At 35.3% G+C, this 24,672-nt stretch overlaps 1 protein-coding gene across 1 annotated transcript in view; it reads left to right on the top strand.

Moving 5' to 3' along the window:
- Nucleotides 1–24,672, top strand: part of LOC141508597 (NACHT, LRR and PYD domains-containing protein 12-like) — a 70,854-nt gene that overhangs the window by 35,720 nt on the left and 10,462 nt on the right. The window contains 2 exon segments of the mRNA XM_074217378.1: nucleotides 2,593–2,719; nucleotides 2,722–2,753. Coding sequence (XP_074073479.1) covers nucleotides 2,593–2,719; nucleotides 2,722–2,753 — 159 coding nt within the window.

Raw genomic sequence — 24,672 nt, forward strand, 5'->3', positions numbered from 1 at the left:
AACCCTGTTTGCCTTGCAAAAATCTAAAATAAAAAGCCCTAATTACTTGAGAAAAGGACAAGCTGTTTGAAAAAAAAAATCCTGCTAGGAATTTCCAAACAATGCTGTATAGATATTAGGTATAGATCAAAAAATCACACCGTATAAAGGATAAGCTCCACATGGAAATATGATTTCAGTACACATGTTTACCTCTTAAATTAGAGGACCAAGGAAAAAATTAACTTTCATATCTATGGAAAGATGAGAAATTTATGATTAAAAAGTGAGGGGAGAATCACACAAGGAAAATTTGACAATTTTAATTAACATTTAAAAGCTTTTGCATAAATCTAATATAGTAAAAATTTTAAAGATAAAGAGGTAATTGGAAAAATAATTTCATTAATTTTATCTGATAAAGTTCTCATGATCATGACATATATGAAACTGTTTTCCCAATTGTATGGCCAAAAACTAGTCCCCAATAAAAGGTCAATGGATATGAACAAGCAGTTTTCAGAAGAAGTTGACAACAATCATGAAAAAGTAGATTGAAATGAGTGAAAGTAAAAATTAAAATATGCTAAATCAGTAATAATTAGACAAATGAAAATTTAAAAAGCTTTGAGGTTCTACCTCATACCCATATGACTGGGAAAGATGACAAAAGAGAAAATGATAAATGTTATAAGGTTATGAGAAAACAAGTAAACTAATGTGTCTTTGGAGGAGCTATGATTGATTCAGTCATTCTGGAAAATAGTATAGAACTATGCCCAGAAAGATCCTCAAATATGCCTAGGCTTTGACTCATCTAGCATTATACTAAAAAAAATCATAGAGAGAGGAAAGAGATTTATCTGAACAAAAATACTTATAACATCTCTTTTTTGGTAACTAAAAATTAGGCATTCATGTGTTCTTCAACTGGGAAATAGGTAAACACATAGCAATATATGAATCTAATGGAATTGTATTAAGATATAACAAATGATGAAATGGACAGTTTCAGAGGTAATTGGGAAGGTCTTTATAAACTAATGGAAAGCAAAGTGAACAGAACTAGAAGAATAATTTATTCAATGAATATATTATAGAACAAAAACAACTGAATCATGAGTCCAAGATTATAATGATGCACTGTCTGATAGAGAGGTGATTAACTTAAAATATAGGAAGAAACATACATTTCTGGACAATGCCAATGAGATAATTTGAATAACATTAATATATCACATTTTGTGATATATGTATCAATGTATTAAAATATTATTGGGATGGGAGTGCTTTTTTCTTTGCTTATTTGGTAGGGTCCATGGGACATAGTAGAAGCAACAGATAAATAAACTAAATATCCATCAATAGGAGAGAATAGATAAAGAAATCTTCACATATGTACATGAAGGGATATCATTTTATATATGAAATGATTATAAAGATCACATAGAAGTATGGGAATAATTAACTGAACTAATGCAAAAGAAAGTAAACAAACCTAACAAAGTAATGTAAATATGGACGTTAACAATGGAAAGGGAAAGAAAAGAGAAAAATCAAGACTTAATGTTGTGATATTATAATGATCAAGTATTGCCCCATATAACAGCTCTAAGAAGGGAGTATTGTGGTTGTGTAAAGTGCTGGCATATAACATTAGATTTACTTCATAGTTTGCCTGGTTTTGCTAAAATGTTTTTTCCTCTTCTTCCTATTTTTAATTTGTTATAAGGGATAACTTTGGGAGTGGGAGATAGGGATAGATAGATTGATAGATCAGATAGAAAGAAAGATAGATAGAGAGTTAGAGAGAGAGATATACAGGCATAGATATAGATGATATAGATAGATAGATATAGAGATAGAGATAGAGATAGATATAGATGATAGAGATAGAGATAGAGATAGTTATAGATATAGATATAGATATGGATATGGATATGGATATGGATGTAGATTAGATATAGATATAGATTGGATGTAGAGCTAGAGCTAGAGATAGAGATAGATAGATAGAGAGAGAGAGACAGAGGCATAGGCATAGACATAGACATAGACATAGACATAGACATAGACATAGACATAGACATAGACATAGACATAGACATAGATATAGATATAGATATAGATATATAGATATGTGTATATGTTATATGTAAAACTGATAGTTTTGCAAAAATCAAGGATTAGCAGTGGAAATATTTTCAAAATAAAAAGAATTGCATATATGTCCAGCCTTGTGCAGTGGGAAAAATGCCAAAAGTACTTGAGTGTTCTTTTCAAGAAAGAAGTGAAAAGAATTCCTCTCTCACTACCCAAATTATTATTCATAATAATTCCTAATCAGCATCAACTTTGTTCCCATTTTCTTCCCCTTCATGTTGTGGTTGACCTTTTATAACACAGGCATGAGGATCAGAATGACCAGAATGACCAGAGTAGGACATTGAAGGGGCAGTTCTTAAAGACATTGAACTATTTAAGATGGAATGAAGATATCAGGGAATAGCGACTAAAAAGTAATAGTGGCTCTGACATTTACAGACAATGAAGAAACAAGTAAATCCTAGAGAAAGAAATGATTCATTTAACCTGTGGTTATGTTTCCTACAGGTTGAACAACCTCAAGGTAACTTATTCGTATTGTCAGTATCTCTGCTCTTCTCCCAGCTTGAAAAACCTGCACTTGGATGATATTTTCTTTGAAGATGATGGCATGAAACTGCTATGTGACCCTTTGGGGGGAAAAAAAACTGCCAGCTACAGACACTAAGGTGAGTTTCCATAAATGTCTCTTCAGAGCCTCTTGAGCATTAGGGACTTAAGGTTAGAGTAAGCAGGAAGAACTACACTGAAATGGGGAAAGGGTGCCTGTCTGAGATCTGGGCAAGGTTTTACCCACTTTTTATTCTTGTAGCAAATTTTGTACAATGGACCCTTCTCTTCAACAGACTTTTGGTACTTGTTTATACAGAGGAGTGTCCCTTTTCCTCTGATCTCACATTAAAACTTTCTGAATTTCTCTTGATATATATAACCCCATGACTGACAAATCCCTCTCATGCTGTTCCCCCCCACCATGTTTTTTATGCTAGAAGAGTTTAGTTTGGGTGAGAGAAGGATGAATTGAACTGATAATAATTGGGAAAAATGACTACCATTGAATAAATTTTTTTGAAAGGGTCCTTTTTTTGTGGAGGAAAGTATTCCTTCAAACTCTTTGATCCCAACTCCCTACCATTAAAATCCACAAAATCAGCCCACCATTTTCTTAGCCTCTGGTAAATTTAAGTGACTGCTCCAGAGGAGAGCATAAGAAGAGCTGTCAACCCCATTTTACTGTGGTTCTTGTCTCAGTTATAAAATTGATGGAGCTATAGTAGGTGTTGAGCAGCATGGCACTAATCCCTCTCAGTGAAAAGGAAGCAGTGATAAATTCAGGGAAGTGTTAGTAATCTCTTTAAGCTACTCTTTAGAAAGAGTAAGAGAACCAGGGTAAAATATAGGACTCCCCCCCTCCCCCATTGTGGATTCTATCCCTCTCAATACTTTTTTTGGCTTCTGTGTCACAAAGAAGGTTTATATGGAGTTCATAGTCTATAAACACACACACACACACACACACACACACACACACACACACTCACACTCACTCCAGATCTTTTTTCACAAACTTGTTTTGTCAAGTCATTATGTACTTTACATGGTTGATTTTTTGAACCCTATTTATTAATACAGTCTAGATTTTTATTTGGAATGAGTAAAGCTTCCTGTCCTTTTTCTTGAAGAACACACCTTTTCTTCCTTTTGAATACTGAGACATTTGTCCATCTCTGACCCTGTGACAGTTCCACATCATATCTCAATTTATCAACAAGCTGATCCACTCATGAGTTTATTATTTTGAAGGTTTCCTTGCCATATAGTTGTTTATTTTATTATATGCAAAGGTCCAATCCATAGCTCTAATACAGAAGTAGACACATATGGAGATCTGAATGATAAATGATGTTTATTATGCTATATTAATATTATATTGTGTAATATATGTATTAATTAGAAGAAATGTTATTTAAAAATTTTTTGCAAGGCAATGGGATTAAGTGCCTTTTCCAGGGTCACACAGGTAATTATTAAGTGTCTGAGTCTGGGTTTGAACTCAGGAATTCTTGACTCCAAGGCCAGTGCTTTCAGAACTGTGCCATCTAGCTGCCCCAATTAGGGGAAATTTTTAAAGAAACAGTGCAATAAAGATAGAATCAGATTTACTGAGTGTGGCAATTCTAAGTGAGCTTTGTGACTGAACTCTTTCCCATTGACATACAGGGGGAAGTTGAGTCTTGGACACTGTAACTGATCATGCTCTTTCTGTTTTTTTGTCTCCTTCAGAATAACTAATTCTCAAAGATTTGGTGTTAATATTCTGGATTTTTTCTCCTCTGCTTTCATTAACAATGAAAACCTGAAAAACTTGGACCTGAGTTTTTCTTCCCTTGAGGGGGATGAAATGAGGATTTTGTGTAATGTCTTGACAAAACAGGACTGTAAACTACAGACACTCAGGTGAGCCCCTATTGTTTCTTTGGGTAACACATTAGGTTTGGTGGTCAAAGAGGGAAGTAGGAAGGGAAGGAGAAATACAAGTTTAAGTGGGGAGATTGGAAACTTCTTGAGATAGGTTTAGGAATCAAAGTTTTTTACATTTTCATTGTTATAGAGATTATTTTTGTTCTGAGAAATTGGTCAGAAAGTGGTTTGCTTAGGGAAGTCTCAAATTATCTTTGAGAGGGCCAATTAAAGCATCCTTTAGTTCCAAGCACTAACAACTGGTAACCATTTTGCTCTCTCATACTCTGCCTCTGATTTTATCTTGTTTCGATTTTTTTTTGTTCTGTGACAGAGTTCAGTTCTAGAGTGAGGAGGATGAACAGGACTTGGGGAGAGACAGAACAAAAATTTGTTGAGGAAAGACTATGGATGTTCAGTGAATCAGTGTGGGACCTCTTTTTTTCCCACTAGTTCCATAGGTTGGAGAAGGAGAGATGATGTTTCTTTCTCAAAGCTGTTACATAGTGACCAAGTAGACATAGATCTCAAAACTCATCTATTCCAACATGTCCCATACCAGGAATCCTCTCACAACATCCCTGAAACTTCATTGTCTGCTTCCCCAAGTGAGGATCTCCTGGAAGAGGAAAGCCACTAACTCAATAGGCAGCTCACTCCATGTTTGAAAAATTCACATAATTTGAAAGTTTGTCTTAATAGAAAACTCAATTCTCTTACACACATTCACACTCTAGTGTTTCATATTCAAAGAAGTAGAGTGTATTTTGGAGCTCTTTCATATGAATGACTTTCAGTTATTTCAAGTTATTGAGTCTTTTCCCTAACCTATATTTGTCATTGTCTCTGATCCTCTGGAATTCTTGTCCTACATTTGTGGACATGTTTTCTTGTCAGTCTGCTTCATAAAGGAGCAAGGATTCAGGGGGAGGAAAGAGTCCTTTTGTAACCTACTCTGGTCAAGATACTAGACCCCTGTCATCACATTTACAGGCTTCAATGCTGCTAATTGTGAATCATCTTTGTTATCCTTTAACTTCTCCCCATCTACTGAAACCTCTCTTGAAACAGAACTTTAAGCAAAAAGCAAATCACCTAGCAACTATATCTGTGTATATATCTCATTCTATTTTCATAGTCTTTCTACTAAGAGGGACATATGTTTCATCATTACTTCTCAGTTATTTAGATTGTCTCTCTCAATTTAGATTGTGAGCTTGTCTCCCTTTTTTATGCTTATTGTTATAATATTGTAATGTGTGGACAATCTTGACTCTGATTCTTAGCTCTCCATCACTTAAGAAAAATCCTCCCCACATTTCTCTGAATTCTTCATGTTCTTTGTTTCCTTTTTAAACTTTTTTCTTCATTTTAAACTTAAATTCAAAATGAGAAAATGAAAAAAGAACATTTTCTTGTGCACAGTAGAACATAGGAGAGGATTCAGGAAAGAGAAATAAATTTCCATTTCATAGAAACCTATGTAATAAATCCTAATCAATGGTTTCAAATCAACCCAGTTTTGCTGTGTCCCTTCTAAATTTTCTTTTGTTCTCTGCTGTGTACTTATTTTTAATCTCTTCTTTTCACCCTTTATCCCTGCCCTAGATATGGCTAAGATTAAATATGAATATCTATGAATCTCTCTATATACATATCAATCTATCTCTATATACACACAAATATTTGCATAAACATATGTAAGAACATAATATACATATTATCAGCTCTTTTTCTTTAGATGGATAGCATCTTCCAGAATTGGTACAGTTATTTCCTTGTTTTTCAAAATCAATGAGTTCATCATTTCTTATATCACAGCAGTTTTCTATCATAATCATAATATTTTTTGAATGTTATTTTATTTTTTCCAATTATATACAATGAAAATTTTCAATATTCATCTGTTTCTAAGCTCTTGGACTCCACAGTTTTCTACCTCCCTCCTTTCCTTCCCCCTTCCCAAGGCAGGAAGTGATCTGATATAGCTTATACATGTACAATCAGCTTTTCCATATTAGTCATATCTTGAAAGAAGAATCAGAGCTAAAGAGAAAAAAAAAACATGAAAAAGAAAAAATATAAAATAAACTTTAAAAAATGAAAATAGTTAGCTTTGGCCTATATTTAGAATTCCAGGTTTTTTCTTTGAATGTAGATGGTATTTTCCATCACAATATTTAGAATTGTCTTGATTACTGAACTGCTGAAAGGAGCTAAGTCCATCACAGTTTATCGTCACACAATGTTGCTGTTAATGTGTAAAATACACTCCTCATTCTGCTCACTTCACTCAGCATCAGTTTGTGCATATTTTTCCAGTTTTTTCTGAAATCTGCCCACTAATGATTTCTTATAGAACAATAGTACTCCATTACATTCATATATCATAAATGGTTCAACCATTCCTTAATTGATGGGCATCTCCTAAATTTCCAATTCTTTGCTGTTACAAAAAGAATTGTTACAAATATGTAAGTCTTTTTCCATTTGTTATGATCTCTTTGAGATACAGAATTACTAGTGGTATGACTGGATCAAAGAGTATGCCTGGTTTTGTTGTTCTTTGAGCATGGTTCCAAATTTCTCTTGAGAATGGTTAGATCAGTGCACAACTCACCAAAAAGTGCATTAGTATCTCAGTTTTCCCACATTTCCACTAACATTGATCATTTTCTTCTTTTGTCATTTTAACTAATCTGATAGGTTTGAGATGGTGCATCAGAGTTGTTTTCAGTTATATTTATTTAGTGCATTTTTTTATATGACCAAAGATAACTTCAATTTCTTCATTTGGAAAACTGCCTGTTCATATTCTTTGAATTTATCATTTGGGGAATGACTTGTATTTTCATAAATTTTACTCATTTATCAGAGATACTGTCTGTAAAAATTGTTTCCCAGATTTCTGTTTTTCTTCTAATCTTAGTTGTTTTGGTTTTGTTTGGGCAAAAACTTTTCAATTTAATGTATTCAAATGTATTGCTTTTGCATTTCATAAAGTTCTCTACCTTTTCTTTGGTAATAAATTCATTGTCTCTCCATAGGTCTGACAGGTAAATGAATCTTTGCCCTTGGCTTATGGTATCCCTTGTGTACCAATTTCAACATTTTTATCTTTGTGTAAGCGATGAGATGTTGGTCTTTGCCTAGTTTATGCAATACTACTTTCCAGTTTTCCCAGCAGTTTTGTGAAATAGTGAATTATTCACCCATTCCTACTGAAAAACTAAAAAGCATAGAAATAAATGGATTGTTCCTTAAAATGATAAGCAGGGGGCGGCTAGGTGGTGCAGTGGATAGAGCACCAGCCCTGGAGTTAGAAGTACCTGAGTTCAAATCCCACCTCAGATACTTCATAATTACCTAGCTGTGTGGCCTTGGGCAAACCATTTAACCCCATTGCCTTGAAAAAACCTAAAATCAAAAATCAAAAAAGCCCAAAATGATAAGCAGACAGCTAAGAGATCAATTAATTGGGTATGCAACTATAAAAGAGGACTTCTAGCTAAGATGGCAGAGAGAAGCCAGGCACTGTCTTAAGCTCTCCAGGCTTTCCCTCAAAACTAACATGAACCAAGCCTCTTAACAGAATTTGGATTCATAAAACCCAGAAAAGAACCTAGGAGAACATCTACCAACAAGGCCTGTCTCAGGGAAGCATAGGTGAGCGGGGGTAGAGAGAGAGAGAGAGCCATTGCAGGGGCTGCAGGGTGAGGCCCAGGAACTAACCTGAGAACAGCCCCAGAAGCTTTGGCTGTGTGAGTGATGGGTGGGAGAGTTCCAGCAAGGCAGGAGGGAAAGTTCCAGTGCAGCAGGTGAGAGAGTTCTAGAATGCAGCTAGACATTGATCCAGTCAGCTTAGCTTGTCTGCAAAACCAGGGTTGCAAGTCCCTGTATTTTTTTCAGCAAAATCCCAGTTTCCAGTTCTGTCCCCTCCTCCCATTCTTATGGGGAAAGGAAAAAAGTGACTTTTTCCCAGAACAAACACAGTAACTGTTCCCCCATGCTCCCAGGCTCAGGTGTGAGCAGCAGATTTCTCCCAGGCTGAGCAAGGATTACGAAGATTACCTATATAGCCTGAGGGCAAGGCCAACATTATTTGAGGATAACTCAGATCCTGCTGCATTCTTCATGGCCTCTAGGCCTAGGGAGTAGGCCACTAATCAAGGTCACAGACACTCCAGAGAAAGCATCTAGCCTCCCCTGCTGGCCAGCCCACTTGGAGTTACTAAACCCAGAGAGTAAAGCCTCTAGGGATTTCAACACCAAAGGTCTATGAACCAGTCCTTCCCCCAAGACAATATCCTAGGAAAATGAAGAAAAACCAGTGGTAGGGGGGAGCATTGAAAGTTACCTAAAAAACAAAGATCCTAACTCAGAGAGATCTAGAACTTCTGAGGAGAAAATGAATTGGTCTCCAGTCCAGAAAGACTAGGAAAAGAAATGCAAGATAAAATTAACATTTTGCAAAAGAAAATTATCATCTTGCAACAAGAAAATGAAAATACAATTGGACAGGGCAAAAAGAAAATAATTCTCTCAAAACAACAACTGGGAATGGAAAACTCCTTCAAAAATAGAATTGACTAATTGGAAAAGGAACTGCAAAAGGTAAATGAATAAAATTCTTCTCCAGAAAAAAAAGATTGGAATCAGTGGAAATTAACATGAGATCAACAGGAATCTGTTAAACAAAACCAAAAAAATGAAAAAATAGAAGAAAATGTAAAATACATCATCAGCAAAACAACTGACCTAGAGAATAGATACAGGAGAGACAACTTATAAGAATCATAGGTCTTGGGGTGACTAGGTGGCACAGTGGATAGAGCACCAGCCTTGGAGTCAGGAGTACCTGAGTTCAAATCCGGCCTTGAAAAATCTTTAAAAAACAAAAAAAGAATCATAGCTCTTCCTGAAAACACTGAGGAGAAAAAAGGCTTGTACTTTCTACTTCAAGATATACTAAAGGAGAATTGTCCTGTTATTATGGAACCAGAGGGCAAAATAGTTATTGAAAGAATATATAGATTGCCTCCTGAAAGGGATCCCAAAATGAAAACACCGTGGAATATTTTGACCAAACTCCAGAACTATCAGATAAAAGAGAAAATGCTTGGGGTGGCTAGGTGGCATAGTGGATAAAGCACCAGCCTTGGAGTCAGGAGTACCTAGGATCAAATCCGACCTCAGACACTTAGTAATTACTTAGCTGTGTGGCCTTGGGCAAGTCATTTAACCCCCTTTGCCTTGTAAAAACCTAAAAAAAAAGAGAGAAAGAGAGAGAAAATCCTGCAAGCAGTCAGAAAGAAACAATTTAAATACAAGGAGCCACAGTAAGGATTACTGGCAGTAAGGACCTGGCAACATCAACATTAAGGTATTGAAGGGTCGGGAATATGATATTCTGAAGAAAAAGGGAGCTTGGAATATAGCCAAGAATCCACTATCCAGTAAAACTGAGCCTTCTCTTCCGGGGGAACATATGGACATTTAATGAAATAGAAGCCTTCCAACTTTTCCTGATGAAAAAATCAGAGGTAAACAAAATATTTGGACTTCAAACAGGAGAATCAAGAGATACATGAAAAGATAAAAAAGGGAAAAGAAAAAACTGATACACAAGAAGATGAAACTGGCTAGATCCCCACCTGGGAGAAAGATTTTCATAACTCTTGAGAATTTAACTATTAGAGAGAATATACTTAACCAGAAGTAATGGATGCTCATGACATGTCAGTGACTCTGATAGAATGATTTAAAATTACATCTCCTTAAACGGGGGGGGGGCAGTAAAGGGAAAGGAGAATGGAGGAGACTAAATAGGGTAAATTACATTACATGAAGAGGCACAAAGGACCTACTGCAATAGAGGGGAAGAAGGGAAGCGGTGAGAACTGTCTAAATCTGACTCTCATCAGATTTGTCTCAAACACAGATTAACATTCACACACTCATTTAAGTTTAGAAACTTATCTTACCTTTCATGTATTAAGAAGGGAAAGGGGGAAATCTGGCCAAGATGGCAGGGTGAAGACAGGCATGGTTCTAAAGTCTCCTGATCTTTCCCCATCTATCAAATGAAATAAACCTCTTAAAAGAAATCCGACCCACAAAACTCGGAAAGAAAAGCCAGGAGAAAGAGTATCTACCTCAGGATTTGTCTCCAGCAACAGCATTGGACAAATTTGGGCAGGTGAGTCTGGGCTCAGAGGGAGGATCAGCCCTGGATCAACCAGATTAACAGCTGAATTGGAGCTGGGAGTCTGAGGCCCGAGAGCCGAACCTGGTGGATCAGCAGTGGGGCTAGACAGCAGGGGCTGAGTCAACTAGGGAGCAGAGGTACTAGTGTTGGTGCTGTCCCCTGGGAGCTTGTGGACAGGGCTGGGGGTAGAGTTCTGGTGCAGGACACCATCTCTGGGCTCCTCTGGTGTGAGGAATTCAGAGTCTACACCTCCATTACAGCTCAGACCTCTTCCTGGAAGAAATGCAGATTACTTCTTCCTCAGGCCCAGGTATGTGAGCAGAAGAACCAGCCCAGCTGACAAATAACCTCAGGCCAGGGTAAAGAGCACCATTGATTGAAGGCAAAAGAATTCAATTAGCTACAACTCCTCCCTTCAAGCAAAGAGAGAAGGCCTCAATTGAGGTCACAGACACTACTGAGAAAGCAACCAACACCTCCTACTGGCCAGCCAGAGAAATTGCACTCAGTGAGTAAAGCCTTTAGTGATCCCAAGCCCTGTGAACCAGTCTCTCCCCAACTCAAGGTCTTAGCAAAATGAAGAAGGGTAAGCAGAAAGGTGGATCCATAGAAAAATTCTTGGAAGGGAAAGACCCTAACTCAGAAAGACCTAGAACCTCTGAGGAGAATACGATCTGGTCTTCAGCACAGAAAGACTTCCTTGAAGAAATAAGGAAGGAACTTAAAAATTAGGGAGAGACAATTAATACCTTGCAACAAGAAAACAAAACCTTAGAAAGTAAAATTGGACAAATACAAAAGGAGAATAAATATCTCAGATCCTCAAATGGACAAATACAAAATGAGAATAAATCTCTCAGATCATCAATTGGACAATTACAAAATGAGAATAAATCTCTCACATCATACATTGGACAAATACAAAATGAGAATAAATCTCTCAGATCCTCAATTGGGCAAATGCAAAAAGAAAATAATTCTCTCAAAACTTCAATTGGTCAAATGGAAAGCTCTTTCAAAAGTAGAATTGACCAATTGGAAAAGGAGTTGCAAAAGGTTAATGAAGAAAACTCCTCCCCCCCCAAAATAGAATGGAGTCTACAGAAAATAATGACTCCATGAGACATCAAGAGTCAGTTAAACAAAATCAAAAAATAGAAAGAATAGATTGAGGAGGGGCAACCTGAAAATTATAGGACTTCCTGAAAACATTGAAGAGAAAAAAAGCCTGGACTTAATTTTACAGGATCTAGTGATAGAAAACTGCCCTGATATCATGGAATTGGAGGGCAAAGTAGTTATTGAAAGAGTACATCGATCCCCACCAGAAAAAGATCCTAAAATGAAAACACCAAGGAATGTTGTGGCCAAATTCCAGAACTATCAGATAAAAAAGAAAATCCTGCAAGTAGCCAGAAAGAAACAATTTAAATATCAAGGAGGCACAGTAAGAATCACACAGGACCTGGCTACAGCAACATTAAGGGATCAAAGGGCCTGGAATGAGATATTTTGAAGACCAAGGGATCTTGGAATGCAGCCAAGAATCTACTTTGCCACAAAGCTGAGCCTTCACTTCCAGGGAAAAAGATGGACATTTAAGGAAATGGAAGAATTCCAAAAATTTCTCATGAAAAGACCAGAGCTAAACAGAAAATTTGGACATCAAACAGTAGGTTCAAGAGACACATGAAAAGGTTAAAAAAAAGGGGTGGGTGGTAAAAGGAAAAAAAAAGCTATCCAGTAAGTTGAAACTGGCTATATTCCAGCATGGGGGAAAGATTCTCATAAATCTTGAGAATTGTAATTCTAACAGAGAGAATATACCTAGCCAGAAATGATGGACATTCATGACCTATCCATGAGACTGCTATCTAAAGGGATGTAACTGGCTTTAACCCCACTTGGGAGAAAGACTCTAATAACTCTCAAGAATTTTAACTCTATTAGATAGAATATACTGAACTAGAAGTGACAGACACTCAGAATTTTCTATGACTTAGATAGAATGATCTAAAAAATACTACCTCCTTAAAAAAGGGGGACAGGAAAGACATGGGAGGAGGGAGGGGATTGAATGGGGTGAATCTCATTACACTAAGAGATACAAAAAACCAATGGTAACAGAGGGGAAGAAGGGAACAGATGAGAAACACCTGAATCTTCTTCTGATCAGACTTGGCTTAAAGTCAACCTACACATACTCAATTAACTTATAAAACATCTAATCTTTCAAGTATTAAAAGGGGAAGAGGGGAGGGGGGATGGAGAAAGGGAAGGGGAGTGGGGGGGAAAGGGGAAATAACAAAAGGAAGGGAAGGGAAAAGGGAAAAAGGGAAAAGGGAAAGAAAGGGGAGGGTGTGATATAGGAGGGAAAACACACTGAAGGGGGTGGTATTCAGAAATAAAATACTGGGGATTATGGATAAAGGGGGGAAGGGGGAAAATACAAACAGAGGGAAGATAGCACAGAGGACAATAAAGAATTACTAATCATAACTTTGAATGTGAATGGGATGAACTCTCCCTTAAAACATAAGCAAATAGCAGAGTGGATTAAAACCAGAATCCTACAATATGCTGCTTAAAAGAAACTCATTTGAAGCAGAGAGATACATATAGAGTAAAGGTAAAAGGTTGGAGCAAAATATATTTTGCTTTAGCTGAAGTAAAAAAAGCAGGAGTAGCAATCCTTATCTCACACAAAGCAACAGTAAAAAGAGATAGCATTAAAAGAGATAAAGAAGCAAACTTTATCCTCCTAAAATGTACCATAGACAATAAAGTCATTTCAATACTGAATATATATATATGCACCCAGTGGGACAGCACCCAAATTCTTAGAGGAGAAGCTGAAAGAACTACAGGAAGATATAGACAGCAAAACTCTACTAGTGGGAGACCTCAACCTCCCACTCTCAGATCTAGATAAGTCAAAGCATAAAATAAACAAGAAAGAAGTTAAGGAGGTAAATAGATTGTTAGAAAAATTAGATATGGTAGACTTATGGAGGAAACTGAATGGGGATAGAAAGGAATGTACCTTTTTCTCTGCAGTACATGGAACTTATACAAAAATTGACCATGTATGAGGACATAAAAACCTAATGATCAACTGCAGAAATGCAGAAATAATGAATACATCTTTCTCAGATCACAATGCAATAAAAGTCATATGCAATATTGGACCAAGGAGATATAGACCCAGAACAAATAGGAAACTAAATAAACTCATTTTAAAAAATGAGTGGACCAAAAAACAAATTATAGAAAGAATTAACCATTTTATCCTAGATAATGATAATAATGAAACAACATACCAAAACCTATTGGATTCATTCAAAGCGACTCTCAGGGAGATATATTATAGCTCTAAATGCTTACATGAGTAAATTGGAGAAAGACGAAATCAATGAACTAAACATGCAACTAAAAAAATTAGAGAAAGAACAAATCAAAAATCCCCAATTAAATACCAAATTGGAAATTCTAAAAATTAAAGGAGAAATTAATAAAATCAAAAGCAAAAAAACTATTGAATTAATAAATAAAACCAAAAGTTGGTATTATGAAAAAACCAATAAAATTGATAAATCTCTGGTCAATTTGATTAAAAACAAGAAAGAAGAAAACCAAATTGCTAGTATCATAAATGAAAAAGGTGAACTCACCACCAATGAGGAGGGAATTAAAGTAATAATTTGAAATTATTTTGCCCAACTCTATGCCAATAAATTTGATAATCTAAGTGAAATGGATGAATATTTACAAAAATGTAAGTTGCTGAGGTTAAATGAAGAAGACATTAAATACCTAAACAACCCAATCTCAGAAAAAGAAATTCAACAAGCCATCATTGAACTCCCTAAAAAAAAATCTCCAGGGTCTGATGGATTCACAAGTGAATTCTACCAAACATTTAAGGAACAATTGGTTCCAATTCTATATAAACTCTTTGGAAAAATAGGGAAAGATGGAACTCTGCCTAACTCTTTCTATGAAACCAATATGGTGCTGTTACATAAACCAGGAAAAGTTAAAATAGAGAAAGAAAATTATAGACCTATTTCCCTGTTGAATATAGACGCAAAAATCTTAAATTAAATCTCAGCAAAAAAGATTACAACAAGTCATCACTAGGATAATACATTATGATCAAGTAGGATTTATTCCAGGAATGCAGGGCTGGTTCAATATTAGGAAAACTGTTAGTATACTCAATTATATCAACAACAAACCTATCAGAAATCATATGATCATATCAATAGATGCTGAAAAAGCTTTTGACAAAATACAGCATCCGTTCCTATTAAAAAACACTAGAGAGTGTAGGAATGAATGGACTGTTTCTTAAAATAAGCAGTATCTATCTGAAACCATCAACAAGCATTATATTCAATGGGGAGAGGCTAGAGGTATTCCCAATAAGATCAGGGGTGAAACAAGGGTAACCATTATTACCACTACTATTCAATATTGTATTAGAAATGTTAGCATCAGCAATTAGAGAAGAAAAAGAAATTGAAGGAATTAGAATTGGGAAGGAAGAGACAAAACTCTCACTCTTTGCAGATGACATGATGGTCTACCTAGAGAATCCCAAGAAATCATCCAAAAAACTACTGGAAACAATTAGCAATTTTAGCAAAGTTGCAGGTTTATAAAATAAACCCTCATAAATCCTCAACTTTTCTATATATGTCTAGCAAGATACAGCAGGAAGAGCTAGAAAGAGAAATCCCATTCAAAGTAACCTCAGACAATATAAAATACCTGGGAGTCTATTTGCCAAGACAGACTCAGAATCTTTTTTGAAAACAATTATAAAACACTTCTCACACAAATTAAATCAGATTTAAATAACTGGGCAAATATCAACTGCTCATGGATAGGTAGAGCTAATATAATAAAAATGACAATTCTACCAAAACTAAACTGTTTAGTGCCCTACCAATCAAAATTCCAAAAAATTACTTTAATGAATTAGAAAAAATTGTAAGTAAATTCATATCGAGAAATAAAAAGTCAAGAATTGCCAGGAGCTTAATGAAAAAAAGTGAAAAAGAAGGTGGCTTAGCCCTACCTGATCTAAAATTATATTATAAAGCATCAGTCATCAAAACTGTTCGGTATTGGCTAAGAAATAGAGTGGTGGACCAGCAGAATAGACTAGGTGTAAAAGCAGGAGATGATTATAGTAATCTGCTGTTTGATAAATGCAAAGAGTCTGGCCATCAGGATAAAAACTCCCTCTTTGATAAAAATTGCTGGGATAATTGGAAGTTAGTATGGAAGAAACTTAGATTAGACCAACACCTCACACCCTTTACCAAGATAAGATCCAAATGGTTACAGGACATAGACATAAAAAACAATACTATAAGCAAATTAGGAGATCAAGGACTAGTCTACCTGTCAGATCTATCTAGTTTATGACTAAGGAAGAGTTGGAGAATATCACCAAAAACCAATTAGATGATTTCTATTACATTAAATTAAAAAGATTTTGCACAGATAAAACCAATGTAACCAAGATCAAAAGAAATGTAGTAAATTAGGAAACAATCTTTACAACTAAAGATTCTGACAAAGGACTCATTTCTAAAATATACAGAGAACTGAGTTATATTTTTAAAACAAAAAGCCTTTCCCCAATTGACAAGTGATCAAAGGATATGCAAAGGCAATTTACAGATGAGGAGATCAAAGTAATCCATAGCCATATGAAAAAATGCTCTAAATCATTAATTATTAGAGAAATGCAAATTAAAGCTTCTCTGAGGTACCACCTCACACCTCTCAGATTGGCCAGTATGACCAGGAAGGATAATGATCATTGTTGGAAGGGATGTGGGAAATCTGGGACACTGTTACACTGTTGGTGGAGCTGTGAACTCATCCAACCCTTCTGGAGAGCTATTTGGAACTACGCCCAAAGGGCAACAAAAATGTGCATACCCTTTGACCCAGCAATACCACTACTGAGTCTATATCCTGAAGAGATGATGAAAAAGGGTAAAAACATTATTTGTGCAAAAATATTTATAGCAGCCCTGTTTATGGTTGCAAAGAATTGGAAATTAAGTGAATGTCCTTCAATTGGGGAATGGCTTAGCAAACTGTGTTATATGTATGTCATAGAACACTATTGTTCTATTAGAAACTAGGAGGGTGTTTGTAGTTGTTTTTTTGTTTGTTTGTTTCACAAAGTATAGTATTTTAAGACGTATGGTCCTTCAACATTGTAGCTGGCGATTCCTGTGTAATTCTGATTTTATCTCCATGATATTTAAATTGTTTATCCCCTTATTTCTTGCAATATTTTCTCCATTGGTGTTACTGTACGTTTTCCTGCCAGGATATCTTTCAAGTGGTACTATATGGATTCATTCTATTTTTTACTTTACCTTTACTTTACCTTGTTTCCTTAATAATTTCTCATAATATTGAATCAAGATTCTTTTTTTTTTGATCATATCTTTCAGGTAGTCTGTCTACCTTATATTTTTATATTGTCTAGTCTCAACTATTCTCCAGATCAGTTGTTCCTCTGATTATATATTTCACATTCTCTTCTAATTTTTCATTCTTTTGAGTTTTCTGTCATTTCTTGATATCTTATTATATCATTAGCTTTCCTTTGCCTAAGTCCAGTTTTCAAAGAAATATATTTATCATTAATTTTTCCATTTTAAATTTCAAGTTGATTGACTTTCTTTTCATAATTTTCTGGATTTTCATGGAGTGCTCTAATTTTTTTTCTAATTCTTCCTTGGTCTCTGTTATTCAATTTAAAAAATTTCTTTTAAAGTTCTTCTAAGAACTCTCTTTTTGATACAAGACCTTTTGATAGACCAAGGGGGGGATGGGTGAGTGCTAGGTCTCTGGGGTGGGATGTAGGCTTGGGGCCTCTTGACCCCTGGGCTGGTACTCTGTCTGCTGTGCTACGTGGCTTTCCCACAGCACACTTTTGACAAGGGACAGAGTGAAAAGTGAGATAAAATATAATAATTGGTAGTGTGGAGAAATGGATGGAAGGAATGAAAATCAGCAACATCAACTGTGAAAGTAACGTCTCTAATGGACTTATGATAAAGAATGTGATCCACCTCAGAGACAGAGCGAATAGTATCATAACACAGACTGTAGCAAATTTTTTTTCATTTTATTTCTCATGAGATTTTTAGGGGGGGATTATGTTTACTCTTACAACAAGACTATTTTAGTAATGTATAAATAAATAAATGCAAATTAAAAAAATAAAAAATAGGGAAAAAAAGAAAAAGGAATGATTTTTTTTAACTCTCTTTCTCTGAATTTGAATTCAGATCTTCCCTATCTCTATAGTGGTTATCTATGTTTGGGTTCTTACTTCTTTCCTACCAACTTTGTAATTTTATTTATTTTAATTTTAGCAACTTATCATTGATGTTCATGCTTTAATCTCCAGGTTTAGGAAATGATGCCCTAGTCCTTACGTCCTTCATACTGTTATTTTCTGAGTAAGTTGATTTAAAATTATTTAAGAGGTTAGAAACTTTATATAAAATTTAGTCAGTATTAGTCAATTAATTAGTCAATTAGTCAATTATGTCCTAATGAACTTTAGTCAATTCATTATGATTATTTAAATAGCAGTGATTATTAATCAATAATAATATATTATCAATTCTCATTTAGTAAAACATATAATCAGGTAAGAATAAGTAATATGTTTTAATCATACTTTGTATAAGTTTTATAGGGATTTTAAAAGATCTGTAATGATCCTTAAGCCTTCATTACTGCTTGCCTGCTAAACTGCAAGAAGTGACAAAATATGTCCACTCTACTTTGTTCAAAATTTTATGCTCAAACTATGGTAGCATGACATGGAAAATCCCCTTTCCTTATGATGGATGATAGCATGGTATGGAAAGTCTCTGATCATGACTTGGTATGGAAGGAATCCCCCCCCACATTTGTTCTTGGAATAGATGTTACCATCTCTTCTTGTTCAGCCATAGGAGTAGTTCAGCGATACCATCTTTGACTAGGAGTAGTTCATCTATCTAATGACCTCCTAGTCAGTGGAAATATTTTAACCTTGCCTAACTCCTGACCTTGCTGACATTTTTTTGTTTATTTTAGCTGATTCTAGGGTATGTGTCATATTTCAACCAATAAAATTATACCATATTTGAGTTTCCAAAGTCTATAAAAGTAGGACATGGAAAGATCTGGCAAGTCAGATTGTGAAGAAGGTCTGGGAACTGCTATATTAAAGGGGGTCAGGTCCCTTTAATAAAAACATCTGAGCTCTGACTCAGTTTCTCTTTTTCCCACTTGGTGAAAATTTTCTCCACATTTCTGAGCTCTCTCCTGGGGCCAACCTTGAGCCATGGTTGAGAGCCTTAGCTACTCTGTCCCACAGCTTTGTAGAATTGTGGAAGCAGGAAATTGAATGTCTTTTAAAGGAAATACATAGCAAGTCATTTGAAATAAACCATTTATAAATGACAGTCAAAGGAAATGATGCTGGAAAGAAAAGCAGAAATCAGATTTTGGAGAACTGATCTTGTCAGAGCAAGGAAATTGTGTTTTATTATAGAAGTAAGATCCATGGGAAATTGTTAAGTAAAGTTGACATGGTTTTAAGGGAGAAAAGATTGGAAGAAGAGAGACCAATCAGAAGAGACCAAGTAAATGTTATGAATGCCTCAAATAGAGTTGTATAAGTAGAGAGAAGAGGGTGTAGATGAAATCTTTTGTAGAGGTAGAATCAACAAGAGGGAGCAAGAGGAATAAAATTGGGAACTCCATTTATCAGAGTTGTTTGCTGCTATTCTGAAGGATGTTCAAAGCATAGCCCAAAGGAAGGGGCATTCCCTGTAGGAATGTCCACCATATTTCTTTTTTTTTAGTATTACATCATATTAATACATCATCAATCACTAGTAGTCTGTAGAGCTGCCTAAGTGAAATCCATAATCACTCTAAAGTGTTTGGCCTAACAATCCACTTTGGAAAAGTAAAGTAGGTATAGGATATCTGCCATGGAAAAGTGTAAATGATTTGAAATCTCAATGAAAGCCTTAGGAGTGGGGATGAACAGGAAAAATCTTTTGCAGAAAGAAATATTTTAGTTGGGTCTTCTCCTTACAGATCACAATCCATTCTTGTCTCTCCATATAGTGTTCATTTCTTCCCAAATTGACTTCATCTACAGAGATCTAGGTTTTCTTTGACTTATTTGATTATAATCCCTATACACTATCACTCTCGCCTAACAATCTTCTTACATTCTTCTTTGAAATTCTGGTATTCATGTTGGACAGTGGTCTAAGTAGACCACCTAGTTATTCAGCCTTCTCAATTACAGTGACCTTTTCCAGCTCACTTTAGATTCATGTTGATGTGATGTATCCTTAGAAGTCATTGTCGTCATCATCATCATCATCATCATTATCATCATCATCATCATCCCCTAGTCAGCAAGCAAATGTAAATTCTCTCAAGCATGATTAAGTCATTTCTCAGCTATAGAACCTTTTGTGGGTTCTTATCTATACACATAAACTGTCCTTTTTACCTGTTATTCCTGGGGCAGGCCAAGTATACAAGCTGTGAAACCCTGAGCAAGGCACTTGCCCCATTTCCCATACAATGAACTAAAGGAAATGGCAAACCACTCCAGTATCTCTGACAGGAAAACCCCAAATGCTGCCTTATGGAGAGTCATTCACAACAAAAAATGATATTAAGAAGAAACAAATACAATCCCTTTTCTATGTGACAAGCCCTTAAAGATAATTTTCACATTGTCCCTTCTCCAGGGTGAGCTTGCTTTAATGAGTCATTTACATTTTTGTGTCTATTGAACACTAATTTTTGAGTTTAACTATTTCTGATTTCTTCTTATTTAATTTGTTCTGTTGGTATACTTTTCTGTTTTTTTAACAAGTACTAAAATAGTTTGATGGTTCCTGCCTACTAGTATAATTTAAGGTCTAAACATTCTGCTATCTAGTAAAGATTGACCATTTTTAAAGAAAATACATTCATTCCACTGAAAAGATAACAAAGGATAGTGGTCATAAAGTAGATGTATTGCTAGCATTGCCCAGAGAAATGCAGGAAGTAAATTAAGCAAAGAAAATTAAATTGACTACTTTCCTTCTGATTATGTTTTTCCTACAGTTTGAAAAATTGTTATTTTATCCCTAAATATTCCCAGAATCTCTGCCTTGCTCTTCTTTACAATGAAAGCCTGAAAAGTTTGGATCTGGGTGAAAATGCTTTTTCAGAGGAAGGAATAGAATTTCTGTGTAAAGCCTTGAGAAATCCAAGGTGCAAGATAGAGAAACTGAGGTGAGTTCCCACATATTACCTTTGCAAATGTTCTGCTTTGTATGAGGAGCATGAGTGCATTAGGAAGAACTTTATTGTTCAACTACTTCAGTCCATTTCCTGTCTATGTGTGTTTATTTTCATTAACCTGTCTTCCTGGGATGGTCTTCCTTTTTATCCCTGCCTCATAGAGATTCTAATTTCCTTTAAGACCCATATTCAACATCACCCTCATTTTTCCTGATCATCTCAGATATCATTATCCTCTTCACAATTATTCACTTGTATCTCTTTTTTGTCTCTACCTATTTATTCATTATCCCCCGTTAGGATGCAAACACCTTGAATGTAGCATAATACTATATGTGTCTTTATAGCCTAGCATCTAGTTCTCTGCCTGGTACATATTAGGTCATAATAACTGTGCTTACTGTAACATTCTGAAATGAGCAAATTAAGTAGTATTGAGAGAGGATAAGAGAGAAGAAATAATTAGGAATAATTGACCTAATAAAAATATTTTGAGTAATATTAACTAGAAACAGGAACTGACATTAACCTCTGATCTTTTTCTACAATGTGTTCTTAAAATAATTGGTCAGGAAAGACATTATTGCTTATCTTTCACTCCTATTATTTGAGGAAATACAAAGTAAGGATTAAAATCAGAGTGCAGGTGATTTTTGAAGAAAACTTCTTTCTATTTACATTTCTCCTCTTCCTCTCATTTCCAAAGAAATATTCCTTAAAACGCAGAATTTCTAAAGAGGAAAAAAAAGTTTAGTAGAAATAATCAGCACATCAACTCAGCCTCATAAATTTTATATTATTTTCCACTCATAAATCCCCAAATCTTCAAAGAAAGGAAGAATTTCACATGGATGATAGGGTATTATGGATATTCTTCTTTGAGGAAAACAGTTGTTTCAGTTACATCAATCAATAGAACATTGAAAGGAATCCACAATTACTCAAAGATTTAATCTAATCATCTCTAGAGGACAAACCAGATGGACGAAAAATATCTGTTGACAAAGTTATGGCTTGCATCTGAATGGAAAAACTATAGAACTCATCCATTCATGGATACATCTGGGACAAACAGTACAAATAGATTTTAAAGTGTACTTCTAATTGAAAAGGAGGCAGTTAAAGGCATGGACTACCTTGAGGAAATTTCATTGCTTTTCTGGCAAAAAGATTCTAATGGACACAGAGACCTCTTCTTCTCCATTCTTACATTGTATAGATATTACTGTAGAAAAGTGAGAAATATAATACAACAAACTGAAAAGAATTAAAAATGAATATCATACAAAAAGCAAAGGAGAAGAATATGGTTGTTATGAGACTTTTATGGCATATAATAAATGAAAAACTTTGAAGAATAGGAGTAAAGGATATTTGCTCAAGGAAGTAAATGATGGGAGGAATATATGGACTGGCCCTGTGGTCAGTTTGAGGTAAAAAAACTGTTTATCCTTCATTTTCAAAGAGGACCACAACATCAGGGAGGTGATGCCAAGAGAAGCATGTGAACTAGATTTGAGAGAGTGTCTACTGGTCTAAGTCATCAGCCTCTCTTTTTCCTCCAGAGCCATCTAGGTCCAGTAACAAGATATGAATCAACTGGAGATGCCTGGATGCAAGGTAATCAGGGTTAAGAAATTCACCCAAAGTCACACAGCTAATAAAAGTCAAGAGTCGGAAGCCAGATTTGAATTTTTCTCCTTCTGACTCTGAAGTCAATGCTCTATGCACTATCAGTCACCTAGCTGACCTTCAATTTGAGGTAATAAGAGCATGAGAACCTTAGTGTTTCCCTAGTGAAGGGAGGACTCCAGAATATTGGGTACATGTTTTGTTCCTGAGTAGGAGGGAACATAAACAAAATGTCACAGAATGGATAAGAATAAATAGTATGTAAGCTGTATCATAAGTATCCATGGAAAGATAAAGGGAATAAAAAAGGAAAATGTTTAAGATGAAAGCAGACTTGATAATTATCAATCATTAATTTCAGAGAGTCAAGTAGATGGTGTATAGATCAACTTTTTCAGGGTCAAGTTGAAGAGATAAGAATGAGAAACTGGGCAGTAGGAGACAGGGTTTGTATAAGGACAACTGTGACTTCAGAATCACTAGGATGAGTAGAGTATGATAGGGTGGTAGTATGAGGAATAAATTCAGGCAGAAAATCAGTGACTGTAGAGTGGTCTCTTGAGGGAATTACATGGTTAAAATTTTCAAAACTCTCCCTTGAGATTCAAAATCATGACATCATATTGTATTCTGTGAAATCCAGGAATCCACCTTTCAGCAAATTGGGATTCCTCTGGAGAATGAAATAAAAAAGTAGGAAATGGTTAAGGCAGGAGCCAAGATAGCAGCATGAAGCTAACATGCTCCTGGAGTTTTTCCCTATAAAAGATAAATGAAACCCATATTCTGACAATAAAGCTACAGATACCACCAAAAAAGAGAAGATTCAAAGAAGTTTTCAATGGTAGACTTTATGGAGAATCTTCATGAAGGTCTCTTTTTGGGCGGAAAAGGGGAGGTAAAGCCCAGGTGGTAGGAGAGAGGGAAATCAAGCAGGAGACTTTTAGCCACAGTGCAATCCAGGTCCCAAGAGTCTGTCAACAGCAGATGTCCTAGCAGTTAGATAGCAAGGGAGAAGGGAGGGTCCCAACTCCAAATAAAGTCTGAACCCTGAGAATACCAGGGCAGGGACTGGGTCAGGAATTCACAGCTAAGGCAGAATCTGTATAGAAAGGCAGAAAGAAACTTCTGCAAAGCCAAGGCCTGGACTGCATAGGTAACATCGTGGCCAATGACAGGCCAGGGATCAGACCCCAGCCCCAGCAAAACAAAAACAAAACAAAAACAAAAACAAAAACAAAAACACCTGGATCTATGCTCCCTATAACCCAGGAGCAGAGCTAAAACAACAAAGATGAGCAAAAAAATTAAAAATGCTTACTATAGCAAACTACTTTACAGACAAAGATGATGACAATGCCATATCTAAAGAAGAAATCAATGACAAATCACTCACAGAGGAAGTTTCAAAACAACCTATAAATTAGATTCAAATACAAAAGCTCATCAAAAAGTTTTAAAAAAGAATACAAAACCAAAGAAGAGAGAAAGAAAAATGGAAAAAAAATGAGTCATGCAGGAAAATTATGAAAAATTGATGAGAGAATTCAACACCCTTAAAAGGAAACAAAAGAGTAATTTAAGAAAATAAAACCCTAATAATTATAACTGAACATATAGAAACCAATGAATCTACCAGACTACAAGACTGCATCAAACAAAATAAAAAGACTGAAAAAAAATTGAAGAAAATGTAAAATACCTTTTAAGGAAAACAAATAACCTGAAAAATACATCCAGGAGAAACAATCTACAAATCATCAAAGCCAAGATTAAAAAAAGGACCTGGGAAACCTCATGCAGGAAATTATAAGGGAAAATTGTCCAAATCTGTTAGAACAAAAAAATAATATATCCATTGATATATTATTATCTGTATATTATACAGATATTATCTGTATATTATACAGAACCCCTCCAGAAAGAGA

This window comes from Macrotis lagotis, chromosome 1, assembly GCF_037893015.1.
Source record: "Macrotis lagotis isolate mMagLag1 chromosome 1, bilby.v1.9.chrom.fasta, whole genome shotgun sequence".
Lineage (NCBI taxonomy): Eukaryota > Metazoa > Chordata > Mammalia > Peramelemorphia > Peramelidae > Macrotis > Macrotis lagotis.